The sequence below is a fragment of the Cucumis sativus genome, chromosome 5, assembly GCF_000004075.3.
Source record: "Cucumis sativus cultivar 9930 chromosome 5, Cucumber_9930_V3, whole genome shotgun sequence".
Taxonomy (NCBI): Eukaryota; Viridiplantae; Streptophyta; class Magnoliopsida; order Cucurbitales; family Cucurbitaceae; genus Cucumis; species Cucumis sativus.
Window position 1 is genome coordinate 6,710,292 of NC_026659.2, and position 25,344 is coordinate 6,735,635.

A 25,344-nucleotide genomic window follows, 5' to 3' on the forward strand; every position below is an offset into this window, starting at 1 on the left:
GTAATATATCACTTGCATACACCTACAAAAACATATTATTTAGTCAAAAACAAATTAACTAACAGTGAAAAACACACCATTTGCCAATATAAACATAATTCTTTGACATCTCACTATAGTACAAATAAATTGTCCATTCAAAAAATTATATGTTAAACATTGGATCTTCAGTTTCCCTAAATCCTCGCTTAATAAGAAAATAGGATAGTAACAATGCATGCCCTTAGGCCATTGTACATAGTTTAACCAAGATCTAAATTAATATTACGAAGAATCAGTCTCTATATGCTTTCTGACACTCAACAAAGAGAATATTAAGTTTACAAAACTACAAAAATTCAACTAAACAGAATAACAAATCGATCTCAGCAATCCACTAATATCTAATTCCTTTAGCAACCTCAAAGAAATGAGCTACATTTTCCTCAGGAGTACCCACAACAATGCCATGACCAAGATTCAAAATGTGCTTCCCTTTGCCTGCCTTCTTCACAGTGTCATTTATTCTTTTGGTGATAAATTCCTTGGAACCGAAGAGAACACCTGGGTCGACATTACCCTGAACTGCTATGTCTGCTCCCAATCGCCTTCTACCTTCAGCCATATCGACTGTCCAATCTAAGCTAACAACGTCGACACCCGTTGAAGCCAGCCTTTCAAGTAAGCCCCCAGATCCACTTGCATAAAGAATTAGTGGAAGGTTTGGATGTGTTTTCTTCACAGACTCGACAATCTGCTTCAAGTAGGGGAGACTGAATTCTTCGAAGTCCACGGGGCTGAGCTCTGTGGCCCATGAATCAAATATTTGAACTGCTTGTGCTCCTCTGTCTGCTTGGTATTGAACGTACCTGGCCATTGAGCTCGTAAACTTCTGGAGCAATGCATGAAGAACCTGCAGGGGGAATGAAGGGTTAATGCTTACTATGCTTGCTTATTTAAGCAGAAAGCAGGCAGGGTTTTTGAGTATTTTGGTGAAGATATCCATCCATTTATAAACTGAGGACAGACATATTCAGATGTATAGTTATATAAAGAGACAAGTTAACAAATATCTGGTGATGTCAACTCAAAACAAAGATAATTTTACGATTGATTCCAAATCAGCACATGGCATTTACCTTTGGCTGAGAGAAAGCAAGCCTTTTTATTTTTGAAAAGTGCTTTGATGAACCACCTTCAACCACGTATGATGCAAGGGTGAATGGAGCCCCAACAAAACCTAGAACTGCTGCTTTGTTGTCAACCTGGAAAGGAAAATACATGATAAATATATAAAACATTGATAATATAATACATTACGAAATTGAACCATAGACGTAAACAATGCATGGCATTTAAGACCTCTTTTCGGAGAATCGTCAGAGCTTCCCCAACATATGGAACATTTTCTTCAGGGATAAATTCCCTCACTTGGTCAACTTGAGCAGCTTCACTTATAGGATTGGCGATGATTGGACCCTTACCTTTGACAATGTCGAAGGGAATATTCATCCCTGAAAGTGGAGTGAGAATGTCTGAGAATAAGATCACCTGTTGCAACCATCAACATAAATAGAATCTAATAAGGGCAACAAACAAATCATATCAAAGAACTAAGTCATGACTATAACTGTCAAAATAATAATTGCTTTCTTGATATGATAGCTCACCCCATCAGGCTTAAAGACTTTCCATGGCTGAAGTGAAATTTCTACAACAAGATCTGTATTTTCTGATCTCTGACGAAATGAAGGGTACTTTTCACAAATGACTTGGTAACTCTGTTGCAACAGGTGTGCATAACATCAGATCCGGCTTAAAAAAGTTCCAAATTTCAAAGAGAGTTGCTCATACAAAATAAATTTATGCAAGCCCGGAATCAAACTTATTGTATAAAATGACAGAATCTCATTCTCTTTCTCACTTTCATTTGTAGATGGCTCACTAAATATTTTTCACAAAGAATTAATTAAATCTATCAGCTCATCTTTTCTGTTCAAATCTACATCAATCCACAGCCAAGACTCAAGAGTATCACAGAAAACAAAGTGTCATAAGTTATTTGTGTTCATCACAATTGAATAATCATTCATTGAATAAGAACAGTTATTTGTGTATGTATATAACAAAACTAGCAAAGATTTTTCCTTGGAAGTAAACTGGTTTTTCAGCAATGCACATGGATTTCTATTTCTTTGATCTTTGTACTGTTTCGGGCGCCTTTATATCCTCATTCTCTGAAAGTTTCTCTTTTTTTGTTCTCTTTTCACGTCTTCTTGGAGTTTTCATCCAATAAATATTTTTATTACTTTACATCTATTAATATGCTCATGTCTTTCAGGGTTTTAAGGTTGGGCTTTTTTGTTGTATTATTTCTTTTTGTCGTATTATGTATCTAAAGGCAGATGAAGACCTGGATCATATTCTTTGGCAATGTGATTTTGCGTTGGTGTTTGGGATTCCTTTTTCCAGTCATTTGGTACAATGAGTTTTCTTCATAGAGATGTTAGTGATATGATCAAGGAGTTCCTTCTCAGTCCATCTTTTGGGGAGAGAGGCTGGTTTCTCTGGCTTGTTGAGATGCAGGGTTCTGGCAGACGAATGAAACAGTAGGGTGTTTATGGGAGTTGAGAGGGAACATAGAGAGCTTTGGTCCCTTGTTCGTTTTCATGTTTCCCTTAGCCGAAAACCTTTTGAAATTATTCTATAGGTGTGATTTCACAGAGTCCCTGGCTTTTTTGTGGTTTTGGTTTTTTGTACGCTCGTGTATTCTTTCATTCTTTCTCAATTAAAGTCATTATTTTCACAACAGCATCAACAGCAACAACAATAATATGTTCATGTCTAGGTAAGGAAAAAAATCTCTCTTCAAGAACAACTTCAAGGTTTAGCATCTTAAGAACAGAAGCAAATTTGTGATTTATAGAACATGATTCCTCATCGTACCAAAAAGAGAACTTATTTAAATGAACAGATACAATATCACAAAGAAGCTAAATAGAAACAGATTCTTGTAGAAAAAAAATTGGGGTGAACTAATGAAATATATTCCCAGACCATTACATGGGTACTATTACTATCAAGTTAATGGGGGTTTAATTCGCACTAAATCCTCTGCAGATTGCAAAAGACAGTCATTTCAAGTAAAAGGGCATAAAAGAAAGGTAGTATAATAACCATATCAATTGAGAAAGCCGACCATCACAATATAACAATGCAATCTAGAAAAGATAAATTTGAAATCCAATTGACTTTAAACCATCTGAAGGGAAAAAAAACTCTGGTAAAGTCAAGATATATGAAAGAAAATGTCAAAAAGTGAAAGGCTATGGAGATCTTTAGCCGTATAAACCTGCCTTCATGTACCTCCCTGCCTGTCTCATCAACCAGACTGGGGGTCTTTCCACATCCTCTCCACGAACAGCATTAAGCAATAATGGTTCTGCAGAAGTGGTAGGTTTCGGTTCTGCTACAGTTCCTGAATGTGATTATCTTGCATCAGAATTTTTATTCTTATGAATGTTGAAATTATCTTACTTTCTCACAACCAGAAAAGCTTCACATGACATTAGTAGCATTTTTTTTTTCACTGGTAGATTCAAGCCTCGGACTTCTTGGTTGATGGTATATGCTGTAATACACCGTTGGTAATAACATATACAGAATAACAATGATGATAACTATACCATAAACGCTCCACTTAAACTTTTACAATTTAGCATATCCTATACTTATCAAGTGTTAAGAATGTATAAAAAAACAATAACTTATGAGTTATGACTTATCCACCTAATTCTTTTGAGTTCAATGGCAGGGCTCACAAACGCAAATGCAGAATTTCCACATGTGTAAGACGATTGACTTCAATTCTGCACTAATTTCATTGGAAAAATGAACTAAGCAAAGACGTAACAAGATAGAAAAACCCAAAACGTCTTTAACACATCATGAAAAGAAAGTCAGCTCCATCATCAAAGCTCTTAATATTTCCACTTCACAAATCAAAACCCTAACACCGACTGAAACAATCCAAATTGAAGATTCAATTCCACAACCCAGTAGAGAAATAATCAACAAACAGGAGTCAAACCTCGGTTTCTTTCAAATCCAATGATTCCAAAACAACCTCAAATTGGGAAATTAAACAAAACCCAAATCAGAAAAAGAAGAATACCTCCAAGAGAACAATGAATTCGAGGCTTAAAAGAAGCGCAACCATTTCGTCTGGAGAAAGAAGAAGAAGAAGAAGCAGAGAAACAAGGTAATGGGCTGTTGTGAATGCACGACATGATCTTGTTGTAGAAGAGAAAGTCAAATTCAAAAGCTCAAAGTGGTGTAAATCGTCTTTATCATCTCCTTCTGTGCCAGCAAAGTGTATTGGTGTGAAGATGAGTTGAGTTGGGGAAGAAGACAGAGAGAAAGGGAATGGGAATCGCAATTGTGGATAAAAAGGATAAGGGCGTTAACTATATAAATCACCTTATCAAATGCAATCCATAGTCCGTACCATTGCGTGCCATGTCTACCATTTCTATGTTCATTTTCTTTAAATACGATCAGGTGATTTGAACCATTTGTAAAGAAAGATGATGGTTTAATAGATACTAGATACGATCATTTTTCTTGCACATTATGTAATTCCAACCCCTAATCTCATACTTAATCAATTCTCTTGTCTAACTCCATCCTTTCAGATTATTCGTTCAAACTTTGGTTCTTGTTAATAGCTAGAAGAGTATCTAATACATTTACAAACTCTAAGCTTCAATGAAATCAACATTCATTAACTTTGGACAAATTGCCATTACAATATGAACGGTATAATATGTCACATTTATTGTTTCAATTATCGAGCAGAGTCAAATGATAATGGTAACCGTTACGGTAATAGTAAGTGTGACTTATTTATAGTTTTAAGTAAACTCGATAAAAGCAATCTAATTACATTTGCGATTTTTGCCTATTACAATTAATATATCAACAAAGTCTCGTTACGATTACACCAATATTGATTTGTGTCGGTAAATGTGATTTAAGTTGTTTCTTTTACCTTTCATATTCATTTTCAAGAAACCATATACTTATTCTTTGACTTCGTTCAAACCAAAAAGGTGATTTTCTAGTAAAGTGATAGTTATTATCCATTTGAACGAAAAAGAAAGACCAATGTGTATCCAACAATAGGATCTATAATATGTTGGTCAATCATTTTCATTTAAGTAATTATCTTTTTAACATTTCCAATATAAAATTGATGTAGCTTGTGTAGCCCCTCAAGGATTAATCCTCTAAGAATCAAGATTGTAAATATTTGATTAGAATGTTAATGTGATTTATGGAAGAGGAGAATTGCTCATATTTATAGAGTTTATTCCAAGTGAGAGTAAAAAGAAAATTAAGCTAGAGTATCACTCACTTACCATGTTCTTCCTCCATTCTACTCCTCCCAAAAGAAAGCTTGTCCTTGAGTTTTAAAAGAAAATTTTCAAACAATCCAAAAATAAAATAAACTCATTAACAAAGTATGATCAGAAGAGAACTTCTAAAAAATCATATGATTTACTTCAAATTCTTCAGAGTTTTGATGATCGTTTTCCAGTGTAATTAGAGTGTTATTGTTCTTGTTCGATAAATCACTTTCCTTTCCACCTTATTATTGTTGTTATTTTTCTTCAGAGTTACTTGCAAATCAACATCTTCAAATTATTCTTCTTTTTTCTACTCTGTTCGCATGACTTTTGGCCCAATCACACCTTCATTAACTACACAAATCTCAACTCAATTTTCTCTAATTTTATTTTAAAGATTTTCTATTTTAAATTTTTGTAGCCTTGATTCCTTTGTTTTTTCTCAGTATTTGAGAATATAAGTTAAGTTTACCCTTTGGAAAAGCTTGAGGATTTGTGTAGTTAATGAAGGTTAAGAGAAATTAAGGTTATCTCCCTTCAGTAAGTTGGTAAGTAATATAATTAAATTAGTAATTTGTTAGGCAAAATTTGTTGATGCATGGACGGAGTTGTGGCTTCGTTTGGAGCTAGGAACTTAGGATAACATAATGTAAGTGTTATACTATTGGATTCCTAACTGAGAGTTGGATTATTGTGTGATAATAGTGATACAATTATGTGATAATTGTGATACAGTTATATGCATAGTCTGTGATATGTTTGTGATGGTGAACTATCTGTATAGCCTAAGATTATGGTTAAATTGTGAAGGCTGGATAATTATTTGCATATGCTTATCGTGGGAAAAGAATAACAATTGTTTGCATGTCTATCGTGGATTAATGTTTGAACATAACTAATATTTTTATTAAGTAAAGTTAGTAATTATTTTTTATTATGTTTAGGTTAATTTGTGGATTTTGGATATACGTTAATTATGTGTTTGAAAATAAATTTATCTTTTTTATCTAATTGGGAGTTTTCTCGAAGGATTTGTTGATGAATTTTAGAAGTTAATTTGTGAAATTTTCTCACCAAAGATTAAATTGGTTTCAACTTCTAGGTAAGGTAATTTAGGAGAATTTTTGGATGATAGCCTATTGTTAATTTTATTAATTAAGATAATAAAAATTTTCTTTATTATTAGGATCAAATTAATTGAGAATTTTTACAGTCAACTAGGGAGTATTTTTGGCATACTAGAGAGTATTTTTGGTTCATCTCCCAAGATATTCTACTATGTTCGAATTTAAGATGTTACATGTATTTACTATTATACATTAATGGTAGCTAAAATGCATAATGTGATGCTCTAATTGATGACTAATATTATACGATGATTATACATGTTATATGGATCATGATTTGCATTTTATATGGATAATGATTATGGACTTGTTGATGTTTCATGTCATGATTATGATGTTTGGTACATGCTTTGGACTGTGGTGTTTGTTAACTTTGGCTATTAGAATGGATGTGTATTGTACATGTCCCTTAACTGGTATTCCTCGGGATCACTATCCTTCACAGATCTATCGAGATCACATCCTTCACAGATCTATCACCACCTTTCACAGATATGTGATACTTGCATTTAACGAAATTATCAATCTGTCATGTCATGTTTTATAAATGGTCCGATGAGATCACTTACAACCCGATATCATTGACTTCTCTTCTTTCTTCGTACAAAAGAATAAAAAAGAATACAACAAGGATGGTTCACCAATTGCACCTAACTGGTCTGCTTTCAATATGGCCGAAGAAACTAACAGAAAGCAAGACAAATGGGCTTTGAAAGTGATGAGAAAGAAAATGGGATAGCAGCACAAATCAACGAAGATGGGACTTTGCTAGTTATTAACAACATTCCACATGAGGGGTTTTACTTGCATCCACAAGAGAAACAATAAGAAAGTGTGCCTCTACTAGATTATTACATCAATTCTTGGCCTCAGTAGAGGTGTTTTCCTTGATTCTTGCTCGAGTATCCAATTTAACAAAGCATTTGAAATCTGCGTAGGGAAGGGTTTTGACATTCCTCCTCCGCAATTCGCTTAGAGGTAGATGTTTATCAAGCAAATGCCACAGCCAAATAGAATACTCCGAGTCTGCCATAACTTTTGGATCTACACCTTCGTTGAGAATATTGGCACCAACTACGGTAGTAGACCTCACCCCTCTTTACTTAGTATTGATGCTTTAGGAGCATCGACAGCTGCACCCCCTTTAGATCCCTTCTTTGATTTGCCTCCGGCAGTGAATGTTCGGACAGATGTCAACTGTATTAGGTCTTTGCTATTGACAATAATGCTTCTTCTAAACAAACTAATTTGGTTCAAGTTCAAACCCATATTGTTCTTCTCTGCAACATAGAAACGAACGAATTCATTAGTTCTGATGAATTAATTCAACAGCTATGGTAGTCAGTCTTTCTTTGAATCAACTATGGTAAGAATCCAACTGTTTGATACAACACAACATCTCAAAGGCCATGTATAATTTAGGGTTTGTTTATCTTATGAGCTAATACATAAACCTTCCGGATATGGTTTCAAACAGAAACAAAAAACAAAAAAAAAAAAAAAAAACAAACAAAATGCATCGCAATGTCTGAACTTGAAAACATGTGCCAGAACAACTCTTTCTCCAAGTATAACAGAGACAAAGAAAGGCCAAAAGTTATAAAACTAAACTTACTAGTTACTCAAATCCGTACAAAGTAGCAGATAAATAATTTCTTAACCAGCCATGTCCTCTTCAACTTTCTACTGGATCAAGTTTTGAGTATGAACGTATGAAGTATGAAGTATGAAAAATAAGTTGTTTTTTTCATAGCAAAGCTTCTGCATTTCATTTTGCGAGTCACGAATAGTGCATAATACGATACCATCTTTCCAAATCTCTGTTCACTAGAAAGCATTTCTCTCCTCAATAGCCTATGTGCCTTTATCACATAAACTATACAAAATTTTATTATATGGGACAATGCTGATTCCCCAAATGGAGACTACTAATGAAGCTGAAAGAAAAACAAAAGATGTCACTCAAACTGCCTAAATTGCAATCAAATAAATTGCTGCCTAATTTCCCTAACTTTTTAGGGTCCTCAGCAAACCCAAATGGAATGTAGGAACATAGGGATCCGTATGAAACATAGTATTGATTTAAATAGTGAAACAAAAATGATGAAGAATTAACTTGTGTCTAAGAGAAAAAACTACAAGGCTTTAGCATTGCTGCACAACTTTTTTCGAGCAAGAAGCAGCAGGATAAATAAACATAAGGAAAAGAGAAAGCTCACAATTTTCTTATAGATAAACAGGAGCCGGAGGCATTCATTTTAGTCCCTCTTTTTGGTCAACTAGCAAAGGAAGGATCCACTAGCAAAGGAGGATAGTCCAATGTTTGGTCTATTAATCTGAATCAGATTCCTCTACTCGTGAGTTGTCATCCTCCAAACATTCATCATCACCTATCTCATCTGATTCAGTATTTGAACCATCCTCCACCACCTCAACTGTATTATTAAGCAAAATGCCCTCCTTTTCCAACATTGCAGCGCCTCTCCCACGGTATAACAGTCCAGTCTTCATGACATGATAAAACTTCTCCCTTAGACATGTCAACGGATGTGGGGTCACTAGCTTTCCTCGTTGATACCCTTCTTTGAGAGAAACGGTGGTGGTCTTACACTTCAAGGAGAGATAAAAAATTCCAGGATATCGGGTGAAGATTCGAGTGAACTTATGAGGGAGATCCATTTCCTCTCTCAAGCTTCTCAAATAATTTCTTTTAGTTTTTTTGTGAAGAGTCAAACTCAAAAGCTCATGTAGAACCCCAACAACTCTTTTCTCCATGAGATCACTGTTGGGATCGACCTGCCTACAACTCTCATATGGAGAAATGTAAGGTAACTTCTGAAACTCTTCCATCCAAGCCTTTACCTTATTTTGTGCCCCATATCCCCTTGGAAAACTCTGAGGAAAAGCCAATGTGGTACACCCCTTTTTGAATTGCCTATATGCATCCCCCAATCCAGAACTCTCATTGCTCCTTTGCAAGGCTGAAACTGCAAATTCCTCCCGCCATTCCTTAAGCCGGAGACACCAATCCCCATTGGAGGCCTTCACTAATCGAAAATGATCTGGATACCTTGGAACCAATGACCTCTCAAAATCACATGGCAGACCAAGATCCCATTCTAAGGGACGCAAGGATTGAAGTGGAACAGTCCTAGTTTTCATCATCATAAGCACTCTACAAAGTCTTTCAACAGTGTCACTCTCGTGAAATTGATGTATACTACCCTCTTCCTGATCTAATAATAGCGCAGTATCCGTCATACGAAAGCAAGGCAGATTAGCATAACGAGAATGAGGAAATTCGTGAAAGAGAGTTGGGTACCTCCGAATGAATCGAATAACAGGGATTGTGAGGCCAAGTAGCTTTTGCCAGTTGGCGATGGATTTGGCAGTGATAAAGCCAGTAGAGGAGCGCTTAATGGCGTTCTTGAGAAGGCAAGCGGCCTTCAAATCGGTCTCCGTGTCAATGATGTGATCGAGACTCCGATTCTTAACCCATTTAAGACGAACCTTGGCTATTCCTCGCCATTGATGGTACAGAAAAAGCTTGGGGCTTTGGCATCGATATTGAAGAATTAAAGAGGAAAAGAACTTGTTGTTCATTATGGAAATTCGGAATTTGTGAACGAATGGTCAACGGAGATGGGGTTTACCATTAGCTGAATGAAACATGAAAAAAGCTCAACTACTCAAGAACGAAAACAGCCGAATTACCACAAAACCATATATCCAAACTCATAACTAGTGGGTTACCAAAAGAACCCAATAACACAACTTACCCAAAACTTTATTTTCCAACTTCATGGCTACCGACGGCAGCGGCTGATTGAAGGTGGAGAGTTGGCGGCGTGTAGGTCAAAGGAAGAAGAAGAAGGTGAAGGAGATGCTCCCTTTTCTTTTACTAAAAACGTCTCCCAACACAAGGTAGTTTAAAAAAATAGCAAAAGTTATTTAAGTCATACAACTCTATCTTTTAAATTGTAAAAATAATAAATTTAAAAATTAGTATGGTCGTGATTTAGAATAAGAAGATAATATAGTTATAATCTAAATTTTTTTTAAAGATTTGGGATCGAGGTTTACAATTTCCTTCCTCTTTAAGAAATTTCATTCTCGAAATTTAATCATCCTTTATCTAAATTTCTCTCTTAAATTAGAAACCTTATAGTGACAACGCACAACTTTTATTCAGAATAAGAAGATAACATAGTTATAACTTTATAGCAACAACTTACTTGAACGATTCTTAGTTACTCCATCGCTTCCTTTTGCTTTATATCACGAGTTCTCCTCTAATTGATGAAGTAATTTTTGTTTGTTTACCTACTTGTGACTCATCTTACGAATTCCTTTACGCCTTCAGCCTCAATTGAGGACATTCCCTTTCAAAATGCTCGAATTGTTTGCACTAATAACAAACATATGCTTCTATAATACATTGATTCTTGTAGAATCTTCCACAATTACGACACAAAGATCTTTTACCCCATCCTAGGTACTGATTTATTTTCTGACTTCTTAACTATTGAATATTATCCAATTGATTGATTAAAACTCCATTGTTGTAGCTTTGAGTAAAAACTTCCTATACTCTTCTTTCGTAATTGTTGTCTTACAACTTGTCTTTGTTTCTTTTCTTTCGTTATAAAGTAATGTGTTAAAAAAAAATTCCTTCCTAAACATCTCTTGAAACACAACCGAGTGCTTTCTTTCTTTATTAGATAATCTTTCCTTAATTCTTTTCCACCATTCGTTTGCTTCATCTTCTAACAAAGTTTCTGCTAGTTCCACTTGTTAATCTGCAGGGCACCTGATAATCCTGAAGCATTCCACAATCACCGACCATTCATTTGCTTCATCTAGAACATTTGATCCTCTAAACACCTTAGCTCCTAAAGCTTTTAATTCCGAGGTTGTAAACCTATTTCTTTGATCCATAGAGTTTACAAGTGACATAAATTTCAAACCTTACAAATTGAGTCTATCATTTAAGAAATAAAATATACTTACAAGTTTTCAGGTAAGATCATGTTATTCCATTTGTCGCTTATGTATGTTGGCTGCTAGTCCACATATGACTCATTACTTATGAACTACTTCTTTCTAGTTTTCCTGTAGCATTAGGGTCTTAAAGTCAAACCTATAACAGATTATTCAAGAATTCAACTTGGACTTTTATACCTCAAAAATCAAACTTGCACTGATACCTAACTAGTATCAGACTATCCAAACACAACTTACACCTTAACTATTTTGTTCCCTAGAAGCTAACTTTTGCTTTGATACCAAACTGTCACACCCTCTCTTGTCTTCTAGCCCTTTTCTTGACTTTTTAAGGTTTTCATGGCACTCCAACCAAGACATATCTACAACTACGTACTTTCCATGATTTTTGAAAAACATCGTTCAAATGTCTATTTTAACCAAATGTTGAAGTAAATTCTTTTTAGCTCAAAATCACTATACTTGTCTTTAATTCGGCAATAAGTACTTAAGATCTCGATAAATTCTTTTTCCTACCCATTTTCACAAAGATACATCCTTAAGCTACTTAGAAATTTTGAAACTTAAAAAATACTTAAAAATTTCTCTAAAGACTCGGGAATCGAGGTTTACAGACTGATCGATGACACACCCTAGTAGGAGCTACATTATACGTATGATATACCTATTGTACTTCCACCAGTTCATAGGGGACGTGCTCAAGTGGAAGAAGTTGAACTCGATAATGTTTACCATAATGCAGAAGAAATGCCTCTTATGTCACAGATCTAGAGCCAAGTTGGTTAGATAGTTTGATGATGATGATGTCAACATTTGGCCTAGGGTATTATGATTTAAGGGGTCTAGTATAGGATATTTTAATTTAGGAGTCGATCCATCTTCTTCATACATGGATGTCAGTCCATCAATTTTATATGTGCATAGACATAGTCACACAGATAGGGTCGTAATCGACGACGTCCAAGTTGTAGAACACATTGATTTTCTTTAAATTTTAAAATGGATGTAAAACAATAATACATACATTTTAATTTAGATTTAATTTTTTCATTTACAAATCATATAGAAAAAAGGGGTTAAACAATCGTGTTCCTTTTTTAATTATTAAAAAATATAATTATAAATTGTCATAAACTTTTAAAACAAATGACATTTAAATCAATTAGTCTTAAGGGCAATATGGTAATTTGACACTTAAATCAAATTCAAAGTTTGACTTTTTCAAGTCAAAAGTCAACATTTTGTCTTTTTACCATTTTATTCGTCTTGACTAATTCCGATCTCTCGAAAATGAATCCGCATTCATTTCTCCGAAAATCAATCATATTTGAATATAAAGTCGGTCAAAGTTTGACTTCTCAAAGTCAAAAGTCAACATTGTGACTTTTCACAACTTTGATAACTTCCATCAATTCTGAGCTTCCTAATACGAATATATATTCATATTTTTAATATTTAAATCACATTTAAACATGAAACTCTATCTTAAACTTATAACCGACGACTATATCAAATATATTCATTGGTTTCTCTCTCTTTACCTAATTCGAACAATTCGAATTATTCCATCATAATGTTCTAAGTTGATTCTTTGGGAGCTAGCGGAGAAAAAACTAATGGACCTATAGATCATGGGCTCCAACGATCCAAGATTAACTAGCTAAACTCTTTTAGATCGAGTTAATCAACCTTCGTTAACTAACGAGTCATGTCACTAAAGTCTCATACTTGCACTCCTTTCACTATAGATATATTTGTGTGCATATGATATAACTATGATAAATAAGTTAATCCTTCACAGGTTGTTTGTAACCTTAGTTGGTCAAAGTATTGTTTTACCTCCAAGACTACATTTTGCTCCTTAAGTCCCACTGATCTATTATTGAACAATTTGTTTAAGGTCCAATCTATAAACTAAATCCCTTTCGGGCCAATGAAAGGGTGGGACCTTTTGTTCAAGACTTGGATTCAGTCCTTAAGGGAACAACCTATCTACTATCCCTAATTTGGGTAGTAGTGAATTTTGTCTTGCATCCTATGTCTCTAGCTATCTACCCGATCTTACCCTTGAAATGGGAGACTTGTTGGGTCAGTGCCATTGAGCTCCCCTCACCTATGTAGATCTAAGAATAATTTCATGTGAATAGAAGTTCATAGTTAGCTCATGATTAAGATTAAGTTACATTGAATATTTATAAATGAAATAGTCAGTTTTATTAAAGTCAACAGTGTTATAACCTAAAAGTGACTACTTCATGGTTCCAATCTCATGTAAACTCTTTACGTAGGATGCTCCCACTTCTATGTCTCTACATGAACAATGCACGATCATATCATTTGTACTAACTACAAAGCGGACCACATCCATAGTGTTTCCAAAATAAGATGCTCAACCGTAATCGTATACTATAGACTATTTATGTTATATACTCGAGCTTAATCCATGTTTATGTCTCATACATAAGGTTCAAAATTACTCAATAATAGCCTCGGGTCCTTAGCTTATTGACTTTAAGATTATAGTATCAATAACGTCTTTTATTGAATAGAATATGATTACAAACCATGAATTTTAGGACATAAATTCTAACAATATTACTTATATTTATATAACAGTATTACGTATATGTATATGTATGTATATATATTAAAATTTCCAAAATTAACCAGATTAAGTATTTCAACATTTACATTGAATTATCTTCCACTTAATTCAACTTAATCACTAAAGGGATGGAAGTTAGCACATAATCACACTTAAAAAGAGAGTTCTTGCCCTAAAAATTAGAAAGTTTGTGGAGAATTGCCTTGGAGTCCATTTGAGATCCCAAAGCAAGTGGAGATTGACTAATTCCATCGAAGAAGAACCTTCATGAAAGTGTTTTTTTTCCCTTTACATTACCTTAACTCTCTGCTTTCACACTTGTATGAAAGTATGTGTTTAATCAGATTTAAGGTGTTGGTTGGTATACTTATGAATTTAGCATTATAATTCTATTACCCTTCTATGCAAATAGTTAGGAAATTAGTAAAAATTGTTGATAACAATGCTTAATGTCATAGTTCTTAGTTTGATTTCAAAATGTTAGTATCATTTAAGATTCTATCAGAAAATATTGTTTTCAAGACGTTAGTTTCCAGACTTGGGGATAATTTTCAATGTAAAATTCGATGACCAATCTAAATATTACCTGATTACACATCATATAACATCTTTTCGTCTAAATTTGAAGTTTTTTTTCTTTTGCCAAGTTTACTTTATTTTCAAAACTCGTTTCGAAAATTTGATTTCTATTCCCTAGCTAAAATTAATCCGGTGCTAAAATAACCAAGCACAAATTCTTGGTTTGATCATGATAAATGATACTCGACCTCTCAAGCCATTTTTTTTACTATATTAGCATCAATCCTTAATTTTAGATATGAAAAAAGTTAATTTGATTCTAAAATAGGTAAGCATGGAGGAACTATATTAGCACCGAGAGCAATTAGCTTTTATGATTTAGGATGAAACCACGTTGAATTCATCCATGAGACAATGACATCATTTGGTAACCAACAACAGCCGAAAGACCCAGAAAAAAAAAAGGACCGCGTGATTTATTATTGAAGCGACAAAAGGAAACCAAAATTCGAATGAAAAAAAAGAAAACCCTAATGGTATCTAACAAATATATTCACATAACTTAAGGGCAAGAGCTACTTAACAAATCAAAGGGAAAAAAACCAAATTTTAGGAGTATAAATAGAAGGTTTTCCAATATATATTAATGTTTACCTACATCGTTCTTTTCTTTTTTTCTTTGTTTTCTACTTTATCTCATAATATGTATTCATAAAATCAATTTCAAATTTAGAAGTTTCACCTCCAGTTCTCTTAAAGTAAAGGGTTTTCCCAATTTTCCACTTATATATTATAGTCTTCAAAGCAGAGTAGAAAACTTGAGATTTGACATTCTTAGACTAACAAATCTCTGATTGATGGATTGAGAACATACCCTTAACTTTGATCACCGCGTAATGGCAGTCTTAGAAATGGTTTTGATACTTTGTTTCACCATGAAAATTTCCACTTTGCAATTCCAATATGTTCACCTTCCATTTGAAAGATTTGAGTTTTACAAAGCTTTTGATCAACCATACTAACTCTTTTGAGATGAGAAACAAAATTAACAGCTAACACAATTGCATTCTAGAATCTTACTGAAGCTTTCTGCTTAATAGCCTGAACTGAAGGACGTGTTAGTCAAATGTGTAAAGCCATATTTATCTACTAACTCTTCTAATTTCATTTTAAAGTTTTTAGGATTTCAGAGTTTTGTCAACAAAAGAATTGACATCATGACCAACTTAAATACATGGAAAGAACAGAGGAATGTAAAACAAAAGAATCAGAATATTGTATCGATGGTAAGCTTTCTTTTTGATGGAGCTTTTTCGACACTCTGCTTCTGCAGATCCATAAATGTCGAACCCTTATTAGCAAATAATCTCCGCAAGTTAATCACTGAAAGCTCGTTGTAGCTACCAACTGCAAGATCAGCCTGCACCAGATCATATCTGCACAATATCATCCAGGTACCCATATCAGTCTGACGGTCTGAGATATTCGTTAAATGCACAAAGAACTAGATATGTTTGACATGCACTGCATTGCACATGTGTGCATAGTATTTTACTAGTTTAATCTATTTATGACGAGGCACATACGCGCGGTGGGCACCAATCAATGCTATAGCCATCATTGTACAGTTGTGAGCAGCAGTTATGCCCCGAGGATCATCTTCAAACACCACACACTTGGAAGGCTTTCGATCCAGCTGCAATGTGTATAAGCAGTAGTTAAATTATTGCGGAGGTAGCCAATGCAACAAAGAAAAATATGGTATTTTCACTTTGTATGTCAGTTGAATTTAACAGTTCGCAAATTGGACCTCACCTTCACAGCAGCAGATAGAAACCTATGAGCCATTGACTCCATACCGTCTTCCTCTGTTATGATTGCCTGCAAAAACGATAATAAGCATAAAATAAAATGTTGGCAGGTCTAATTCCCTGGAATCACCCAATTTTTATCTTTCACGTGCAATCATTTCATAATTCACAATCCACCAATTTTGATTTGTCTTTTCCTTTTACCAATGGTTGAGGTGAAATGTTATCAACAGGTAAAATGCAGCTTGAACGAAATCATGAAAACTGTGTCAAGTAATGTATTTTCTCATTTGTACAATCTGGCTTAGACTTAACAGTAAAGTTACTCGAACTTCTATCTCTGAATACAAAAAAAGGTTTGAGGAATCAATACCAACCTGAAAATATTTCTTCAAACTCATTTGGTCCAATGCTTCAAGCATGTGTTTCCGATCAAGACTGGAAACAATGGCACAGGGAATGCGAGCTGTAGACACAGCATCCAGCCATTCCTTGAGACCTTCAACTGGTGTTTTAAGCTGAATAAGAAAATATTTAACTAATTTCCATGATCAATCCAAGGAACGAGCCAATCTAGGAGAAAAATATATTGAAGATACTCACAGATAGAAGGCCTCTGTAATACAACTGCGTAAACCTCAATTTCAGTCTATCCAGCTCACTTTCTGCCATGCCCCATCGTAGAAGCTGAAAGGTGAAACAAAGTTCGAAATATGTGAAATTGTTGCTAACAGGGAAAATAGTGCAAGATTAGCTAAAAAGGCAGAGCAAGGAACAATGGAACAATCGCAGTGAAATAAACAGTTAAAGAAAACAGGTAACCACAAGTGATTCAGACTTCTAGCCGCCATAAACCACTTCTTTCAAAGAAATAATGCTGGATGAGGGTTAAGGGGGTAGCACCAGTTTGCTATCAGTAGGCTCTGAAAAGCACCTTCTAAGAGGCGATTATCTTTGCAGTGTTTCTGTCATCTTTTCCATCATAGTGAAAGAAGAAGGGAGTTCAATATGCTTTACAAAAATATCCCTCCATTCACTTTCTTGAAACAAAAGTCAGTGCAAAAAAGTTGTCTGTGACAGAGGTTTGCGAAAATACAGCAAGTTAATGGTTTCATAGCCAAGTGCCATGTCATTGAAGAAAACTTGCCATACTTATACTCTTGATCGGAGCTAAAAGTGACCAATAAAAGAGTATCTGATCCGTGGTGCAGGTATGTAGATTATACCTAGGGGCGTTGGAGTATTCACTCTAACAACTCAGCAAAATAGCCTCATAGTTACAGTAGAAAGGGGGTGATAGCACTCAAGAAGTGTCATTTCCCTTAGCTTAACTTGGAATTGTTTGGTTAATTAATGTGCTAAAAATGTTATTTTGTGGGTATCAAGCACCTAAGAGAAAGAACCGAATGTCAGAGAGCTAAAGAAGCTAAAACAGTCCAAATCGGAGCCCTAACAAAGTAACCAGGTCAATAGGAAGAAAAGATGCTCGAAATTACTAAACTACCACAAGGCAAGCGCACGCCGCGATGCTCCGAACTTTTCAAAGGAAACCACTGTGCAAGTGCAAAGACAGCCAAGGGGTTACTCATAAGCGTCATGGCACTAACTGCTGCTACAGATCCAGATTTTCCGATTTTACGTCAGTTCTTTTTGGACTTTTAGCCCCCAATCCCATTTTCTTCTCCTTTCCTCTGTAATTCTTACTTCTTGGGTATATTTCACAATCGTCAAGCTCATCTTGGACCGATTTTGTGGCTAAGGTGGGTATGCTAGCTTAGGGCTAGGTGAAACCCATTGTTTGATTTTGAGTATTAATACTAAATTTCTAATTTCGAAATTTCTGTGGTTCATGGACTTGTTTTATGTTCATTGCTTAGAATGTATGTTTGATTTGGCCAATATTCGTGTATTCTTTGCTAGGCTAGAGTTTGATGCATGTTGTGCTTCATGTTATTGTTCTAATCTCAAGTCCCGAATCCAAGTATTGGGTGTGTTTAAACTTCTTTTAAGCTAAGGATTAATGCAAAACATCAAACAATGGGTTGTGATGATTACAAGTAGCAATTCCTAAGCATATAGAATCAATGATGATTACAAGTAGCAATTCCCAAACATGCTTGTCAGTAAATGTGAGGAGGTCTAGGATAGCTCTTTTGCTACATTGCATTGCTAGTATAGTTCAAGAACATAATCGAGTACTAACTTAGGGGCTTTTAGGGTTATTAATCATCCTAGTGAATTCCCTAGGCTTAATGCAGGTGTTTGGTATTTATGGCCGCTTATTGTTCCCAGTTTTTCTAGAATCTAGTTTAGTTAAGAAATTAATTAATGCATTAGGGTGCTTTACTTGACTTAGGGGCAAGTAGGGTAGGCACATTACTTCATGAGAATTTGTTTGTGGAAATCTGATGATGAAATCAAACAATTGGGTGGATCTTATTCTCTAAGCTAGGCCTGTTTTACTTTCTTGCTTTTTAACTTTCTGCACTTTTACATTCCTGCATTTATTTTCCTCACTTTAAATTCTAGATCACTCCAGCCCCCCAGGTTACCACTTTAGCAAGAAATCTTAACTAGTTTGAAACTACATTTGTACTTCCCTGCAGATCGACCTAGTTTTGTGGCTATTACTATGCCTTGGGGTAGTAGTAGTCTATATTAGTAATTATAAATATTATTTGATTGCCGGAGAGCGGTTTACGATCCCCATCCTCTGATCTTTCAGGGGGGCTTCTTCAATAAAGCAGTTACAATGGTGGTTGACTCCATTGATCTTCTTGAATGGTGCAAGTTTATCCTTGAAATTGAATTTGGCGCAGACTTAACTAATAAGTCTAAACAGGGATGTCTAGGTGGTTCAGACTCTGGCTTTGTCCTTCGTTCCTTAGCCATTAATCAAGATTCAAGAGTGCTTCCATCAAGAAATTCGAATAACTTGTGAGCTTTGAGAACTTCAACAGTTTGAAACATCCATAGAGTAAAATTCGAGGCATTGAGACTAATCGAGACTAGGTCACAAATATTTGAGAGAAGAAAAATTTGTGATGACAATTCCTTAAAAGGTTCAGCCTTGGAAATTTGCGGTATCTTGAAGAACGAGAAGAGAAAATCATATTAAACCGCCAATTCACCCAAAAGCTTAAGTTGATGGTTGAAAGCAAATTTAATTATATATCATCAACACTCCCCCTCACTTGTGTGATTGAAATATTTGAAAGACCCAACAAGTGGAAATCAATTAATTTTACATCACTCGTGGGCTTGAAATATTTGAAAGGCCCAGCAATATTTCAAGGCCCATCAAGTGGAAATCAATTTTAATTGGGAATGGAAATGAAAATGCAGAAGCTTGAACATAGTACCTCAGTAGCTTGAACATAGTACCTCTCTAGACCACCTGCTCTGATACCATATTAAACCACCAATTCACCCAAAAGCTTAAGCTGGTGGTTGAAGGCATATTTAATTCTATATTAACAACAAATCACAAAAGGGGAAGAACAAGGGTTTACGATCAGGATCAATTTATTAGAGAATGTTAGTAAAGAAAAGGCTTGATACCATGTAAATTGTAATATGAGTATTTTTTTTCTCATAATGTGAGAAAGTTCTTCTCATTGATATGACAAAGAGCATATAAGAGTAATTATAGATAATCTAAACTTCAGTAACAAATTAACAAACACAGAGAAATAACAAAAGAAACATACATAGATTATAACTTCCCATCAATTATCTTGGCGAGGAAATCATCATCGAACGCACATTTGGGATTCTTTGATTGAAAAGTTGAAAGCAAAGTTGGATGTTTTATCTGGTTTCCTATCAAGAGGGAGAGCCACCTTAGCACAAATGGATCTTACTAGTTTTCCTTTATACTACTACTATCCTCAAAAGCCCAACAATCGACTCCTAATATGCCTTTACATGACTCCTCTCTCCTTAGAACCCCAAAAAAGGTCTTTAAAACTACATAAAAAATCGTTATAAGGACTTCATGGGGAGTGGTGGGATTTACAAACATAGCTGCAACTCGGTGAAGTAGGATTGGAGAGCCATGCCTTTAGTACTTGGTGGGCTAGGAGTAGGGCTCCTCACCCATTGAAATACCTCCTTTCTCACTAGGTAGATTTGGAGATTCACTCAAGAGCAAAATCCTCTAAGGAAGAAGGTTATTGCAAGTATATAGGGAGTGAGATCTCATGGTTGGATGATTGCTATGTTTAAAAAGAAAGGATATAGACCACAGGTGGACATTGCCAAAAATCTCCCATTTTTTGTTCACTTGTTAAAATCCAAAGCTGGCATGAGCCAAAATTTCAATTTATGGTACAATCAAGATTCTCTTTGATCTAGTTTCCCAAATTTAAATTTGATTTTGGGTAAAAAAAATTTTCTATTTTCAGTTGTTGGGACAAAAACAACCAAACTTTGAATTTAGGCATCTTGAGGCCTCTTTGACAAAGAATAAAACAGTTGGGTGGCCAAGCCATGGCCTCATTGACAAGTTAGATTCAGCTAACAATGGTGAAGAGGATGCCCGAATCATACGATCCCTTGAAGGAACTGGAAAGTATTCAACTAAGTATGCTATCATATGTCAAGTTAAGGTCCCCACATGGTTAAAAGCTCCTTTACAAGGCTGGTTTGAAAAAGTAAACGACCAAAGAAGGTTCAAAACACCTATAGTACATGGTTCTTAGAAAGCTTGAAGATTGATGTCATGCTTCAAAGAAAGTTTAAAACTAGGTGCCTCTCCCCGTCCAGTCGTAGACTTTGCTGGAGGAAGGCTGAGACTTTAGATCATTTACTTTTTCATTGCACCTGTGGCTAAAGCATGGAATGTCAATCTTGAGAGTTTGGGGATCATTACTTGTATTCCAAAAAGAGTGGAGGCATTGACTCTTTGAGAAGTTCTAAACAGGTGAGGTGGAATCTGAAAGGCAAAGATAGAACTTCAAAGAGTTGTGCAACTAAGGTGTAATTATGGGACATTTGGAAGGAAAAGACATCCTTTCAATATAATTTTCTCCATTTTTGATTCGTTTTGCCAACTCAAACAACATACAGCTTCTTGATGAACTTCTTTACCACTGAAATTCTTTCATAACTATTGATTATTTTTAGCCATTGAAAGCGCTTATCATGTAGTTCCTTGAGGGAACTTTTCTACGTCCAGCCTCTTCTACTTTGTTCATATTTCGGCGGTTTCAATGAAGTTTCCACCATTTTTAAAAATTGAATGTGTACAGTGTGTGTGTCTAAGAATCCAATTATAACACTACCTCTTTTGCAATCGTGTTGAAACAAAAAGGCTTTACCAATTTTTGCATTTAAAAGCATCTAGCATTTCAACTCCTCAAACCTTCTAACACATGCAAACATCAAACAAATTGCAATAGAATTGAAACCAATTTCAGCTTTTTATCAACTTCATCTTCATTTGTTCTCCAAAAAAATGAAAGAAAAAAGAAATGAAAATGAAGCCAATCAAACTCACTATTACAATTCATTGACTAATCCCAAAACTATTGCTAACAACAAACCTATCAAGATAAAGGTATCCAAGTTCCTCACAAGTATATGTATATGTATATTTTTTTTTTTATAATTAATGGATCCTTAGCAATTCACAAAACCTCAAGAAATACTAGTACAACCCTCAAGCCTCAGGCATTGGTGTATGAGAGCAACGGAAAGGAGAGAAAATTTTCTTATTTAAAAACACAGGTTCAACCTATAATTTCGCATTCCCAACTCCTTTCTGGGAAAAACAAAAGAATAATTAAGAAAACAATCAAACAAACAAAACAAAACCAAAAAGGAAGAGAAGAAACCCAGCTGAAATGTTTTCGTCCAAATCAAAGCATGGAAGAAAGGATGAGGAAGTTTGCAAAGGAGAAAAAGAATGACACAACAATGCTTCGTTTGTTCATATAACAAGAAGTGTTGGAGCTCCATATTACAAATGTTTGAGTACTCGTGCATACTTCATCTTTAACTGGAGGAAAATTTACTTTAGTTACCATGTGGTCATATGCTCGAAGGAAACACATAATCGGTAGGTTAGTGCAATCAAATAAATTCATATGCAGTATGAAGCTTATAGCTGGAAAGAAACCATAAAGCTTTTAGTGATAAGCTCAAGGATAGATTCAAATTATGTTTGGACATAGCGATCTTATTATCCCCACCATGCAATTGAGATAGAATTCTTTTTGCAAGTGACGGTAAATTAGAGTGCATTTGGTACAAACAACAGAGATAACGTCATAGAACAGGGGCTACTTCTCCAAGAAGTAAATTTTTTAAGCTACTACAGTGTGAAGCAATGAAGCGTATTCCAAATTTCAACATTGGTAATAAATCAGATGAAATTTAACAAAATTTATGACATAAATAATTACTTTAATGGGAAAAGAAGAATAATTAAGAATCCAAACCTTCTGCAATACTTGATCTGCACCTTCATAAAGCATTAGCTTCTGTATATCACCATCTTCAGGAACTCTTTTACCTATAGAAATTGCGATTCAAATTTTAAAATAAGAGAACAGCTGTTAAAAGGTTTGTTAACTCAAATAGCCTCAGAATAGAGGAAGCAAAATGAAAAAGAGATTATAACTCCCTATTTCTCAGACCAAGATAGAAATGCCATCTTCAACATCTAGCAAATTAACCACCTCATCACTTGATAGTTCGATACATTAAGTACAGACCTTTACTCTTTCAAAATTAATGGTACGAATGTAAATTCTGGTATCGTTTAACATACAAACTCATCCCTTATAGAAATCGAACCTTATGAAAATTCTAAATAAAAGTTTGTATAGTTTCTTGTTCTGGCTTCTGCCTCCACTTTAAATATATGCATCTATACAGTAACTTCCAAAGAAATAGAATAAAACCTTCTTCTGAGGCAAGTTGCTTCCATGCATTTAACTTCAAAGTTTGAGTATCTGCCTGAAAATTGGTCATACACATCAGCAGACAACAGAATCTTCACAAACAGGACAAGTCGTATGAGAGAATTAAGTAACAATAATCAGCAAGCATATAAGTTGAATTTGTAAGGGTATAGAAGTTACCACAACATTATCCCAAGAGAAAATTAAGCCGTATGCCTCATCTGGTTTCATAGCATAACGAATTCTTTGAAGAAACCCTTCTTGCAGTCTATCGTTCAAAAAATCCTGGTGGCAACAAGGATTAAAACTCTCAAGTAAAGCTTAATATGCAACCAGAACAGTCAAACACAAAAAGACACAAAAGAGAAATAGCTGGACTGCAAAAATATAACTAGTTTTACTCCATTTTTTCCCCTTACCACATCCACTTTCATGGGACCATCTGGTCTAAAAGTCTCAAATCCTTCTCCATATTCAGCTCCAATTACCTGAGACAACAAACAATGATCACAAACTCAAAACATCGAAATAGAGACAAACTGATCAGTTAAATGCATCAAACTACATAGCTTAATAGTTTAAACTACGAGAGAATGTTAAAATCAGTACCTCCTGCATGAAAAGCTTATTAGGGGTAAGTGGAAACCTATCCAGGGAACCATTTTCGTTAGACCCAGAAACGCTCATCACCACCATAGAATGTTTAGTCAAGTTCATACGCTTCAAATTCTGTAAAAATGAGAACAACCCATCATTAAAAAAAGGAAGGCAAAGAAAAGGGGACGAAATGGGGTCAAAGAAGATGAAAAAGGGTACCCGAAATTTGAGTTTGGAAACGAATTGGGACTGTGGGAACCGAGAAGAGGAAGTGGGTGTCCATGAAAGAGGAGCAGTAGAGCTTCTGAAATTGCTGCAAGTGCAGTCCATAAGACTACGATGAAGGGGACGATAGCCCGAGAGCCTGAAATTCGCTGAAAAGCTACTTTTGATTTTGGGATTGTCCCCCTTTTCTTTTGTGAAGCAGAAGCTCGTAGAGTCTTAACGAATCCACCAGGCAATCCGCGCCCCCCTTTCACCTAAAATTGGATATTGTGGATTTGCTTACGGCTGTGTTTTGAATTGTACAAACGCCCTTATCCTATAAGAAAATATATTTCAAGATTCTTATTCTATTATAAATATTGAATTTACAAATTCTTTTCATTTCTAAGTAAAAAAACTTAGTACTCCAACTTTACTCTTTATACTTTTAAATTTGTATCAAAATTGATAAGTCTCTGATCAAGAAGTAACAATTTTTGAACATTAGAAATACTTTAATATTACACATGTGAAGCATGAAGTAAGAAGGATAAGCATTAACACTATTGGTTTACCGAATTCCCATAAAAATCTCCTCTTAAAACATAACAAAATGATAAACAGTCAAATAAAAAAGTATTTAACTCTTAAGATACGCAATCACTATTATACAATTTTGCTAAAATAAGCAAGTTTTGAAATCATTTGGTGCTTTATCTATTATATTTCTTCACGTTATAGTTCATATATTTTAACTAAAAAGTGTGTAAATATAGATTTATCTATTTTAGACAATCAAGTGTCATGTAGTTAACAAAAAGATGAGTTAAAGGGTATTGAAGAAGGAAGGGGGGAAATATGGAAAATATAGAGGTAAGATGGTATTAATAGTTTTTGTTATTGTAAGTATTTTTTAGAGTTCTTTTTAAATAATAAAAAATAAACTATTTACATTTCGACAAAAAAAAAAATCATTAACTCATAAAAAGGAAACTACATTTGAATTTGATGGTATAAATACTATCTAATTGATTTAGTTACTTTAACAAAATTACCCACAAATTTCCACTGCATGATTGCTATCTGATTGTCGTTTTTTTTTTCAATTGGATATAGTTAGCCTTGTGAGGTAATTAGTCTTATGAGATTGTCATTTGATTATATATCAGGATTGTTATCTGT

General features: G+C 34.7%; 3 protein-coding genes and 1 pseudogene across 3 annotated transcripts; all 4 read right to left on the reverse strand.

Annotated features, from left to right (window-relative positions):
• Window positions 1-101: 101 nt before the first annotated feature.
• LOC101212245 (uroporphyrinogen decarboxylase) lies at window positions 102-4,440 on the reverse strand. The gene is made up of 6 exons (XM_004146400.3): window positions 4,154-4,440; window positions 3,336-3,457; window positions 1,650-1,760; window positions 1,342-1,530; window positions 1,119-1,244; window positions 102-892 (listed from the first exon to the last, which is right to left on the reverse strand). Exons 1-6 carry the CDS (start codon window positions 4,266-4,268, stop codon window positions 377-379), a joined length of 1,179 nt encoding a protein of 392 aa, XP_004146448.1. The 5' UTR covers window positions 4,269-4,440; the 3' UTR covers window positions 102-376.
• Window positions 4,441-7,075: 2,635 nt separating this feature from the next.
• On the reverse strand, window positions 7,076-10,431 carry LOC101212487 (annotated as a pseudogene).
• Window positions 7,263-10,423, reverse strand: LOC105434409 (protein WHAT'S THIS FACTOR 9, mitochondrial). The gene is made up of 3 exons (XM_031885540.1): window positions 10,294-10,423; window positions 8,734-10,173; window positions 7,263-7,794 (listed from the first exon to the last, which is right to left on the reverse strand). Exon 2 carries the CDS (start codon window positions 10,115-10,117, stop codon window positions 8,846-8,848), a length of 1,272 nt encoding a protein of 423 aa, XP_031741400.1. The 5' UTR covers window positions 10,118-10,173; window positions 10,294-10,423; the 3' UTR covers window positions 7,263-7,794; window positions 8,734-8,845.
• A 5,277-nt stretch (window positions 10,432-15,708) lies between the features above and the next one.
• Window positions 15,709-24,496, reverse strand: LOC101211766. The gene is made up of 11 exons (XM_004146398.3): window positions 24,178-24,496; window positions 23,971-24,090; window positions 23,781-23,849; window positions 23,542-23,646; window positions 23,362-23,416; window positions 22,897-22,970; window positions 17,057-17,140; window positions 16,831-16,971; window positions 16,458-16,523; window positions 16,229-16,338; window positions 15,709-16,078 (listed from the first exon to the last, which is right to left on the reverse strand). The coding sequence occupies exons 1-11, from the start codon at window positions 24,286-24,288 to the stop codon at window positions 15,910-15,912; spliced, it is 1,104 nt and encodes a 367-aa protein (XP_004146446.1). The 5' UTR covers window positions 24,289-24,496; the 3' UTR covers window positions 15,709-15,909.
• Between the last annotated feature and the right edge of the window lie 848 nt (window positions 24,497-25,344).

What these genes read in the sequence shown, in the direction of transcription:
- LOC101212245 (XM_004146400.3), bottom strand. Translation starts at nt 4,268, where the DNA reads ATGTCGTGCATTCACAACAGCCCATTACCTTGTTTCTCTGCTTCTTCT. An exon ending in AATTCATTGTTCTCTTGGAG is followed by an intron (nt 3,458 to 4,153) that starts GTATTCTTCTTT and finishes AATCACATTCAG; the next exon opens with GAACTGTAGCAGAACCGAAA. An exon ending in AGGCAGGGAGGTACATGAAG is followed by an intron (nt 1,761 to 3,335) that starts GCAGGTTTATAC and finishes CTGTTGCAACAG; the next exon opens with AGTTACCAAGTCATTTGTGA.
- LOC105434409 (XM_031885540.1), bottom strand. Translation starts at nt 10,117, where the DNA reads ATGAACAACAAGTTCTTTTCCTCTTTAATTCTTCAATATCGATGCCAA.
- LOC101211766 (XM_004146398.3), bottom strand. Translation starts at nt 24,288, where the DNA reads ATGGACTGCACTTGCAGCAATTTCAGAAGCTCTACTGCTCCTCTTTCA. An exon ending in GTCCCATGAAAGTGGATGTG is followed by an intron (nt 23,647 to 23,780) that starts GTAAGGGGAAAA and finishes TGTTGCCACCAG; the next exon opens with GATTTTTTGAACGATAGACT. An exon ending in TTCTATCTGCTGCTGTGAAG is followed by an intron (nt 16,339 to 16,457) that starts GTGAGGTCCAAT and finishes TACACATTGCAG; the next exon opens with CTGGATCGAAAGCCTTCCAA.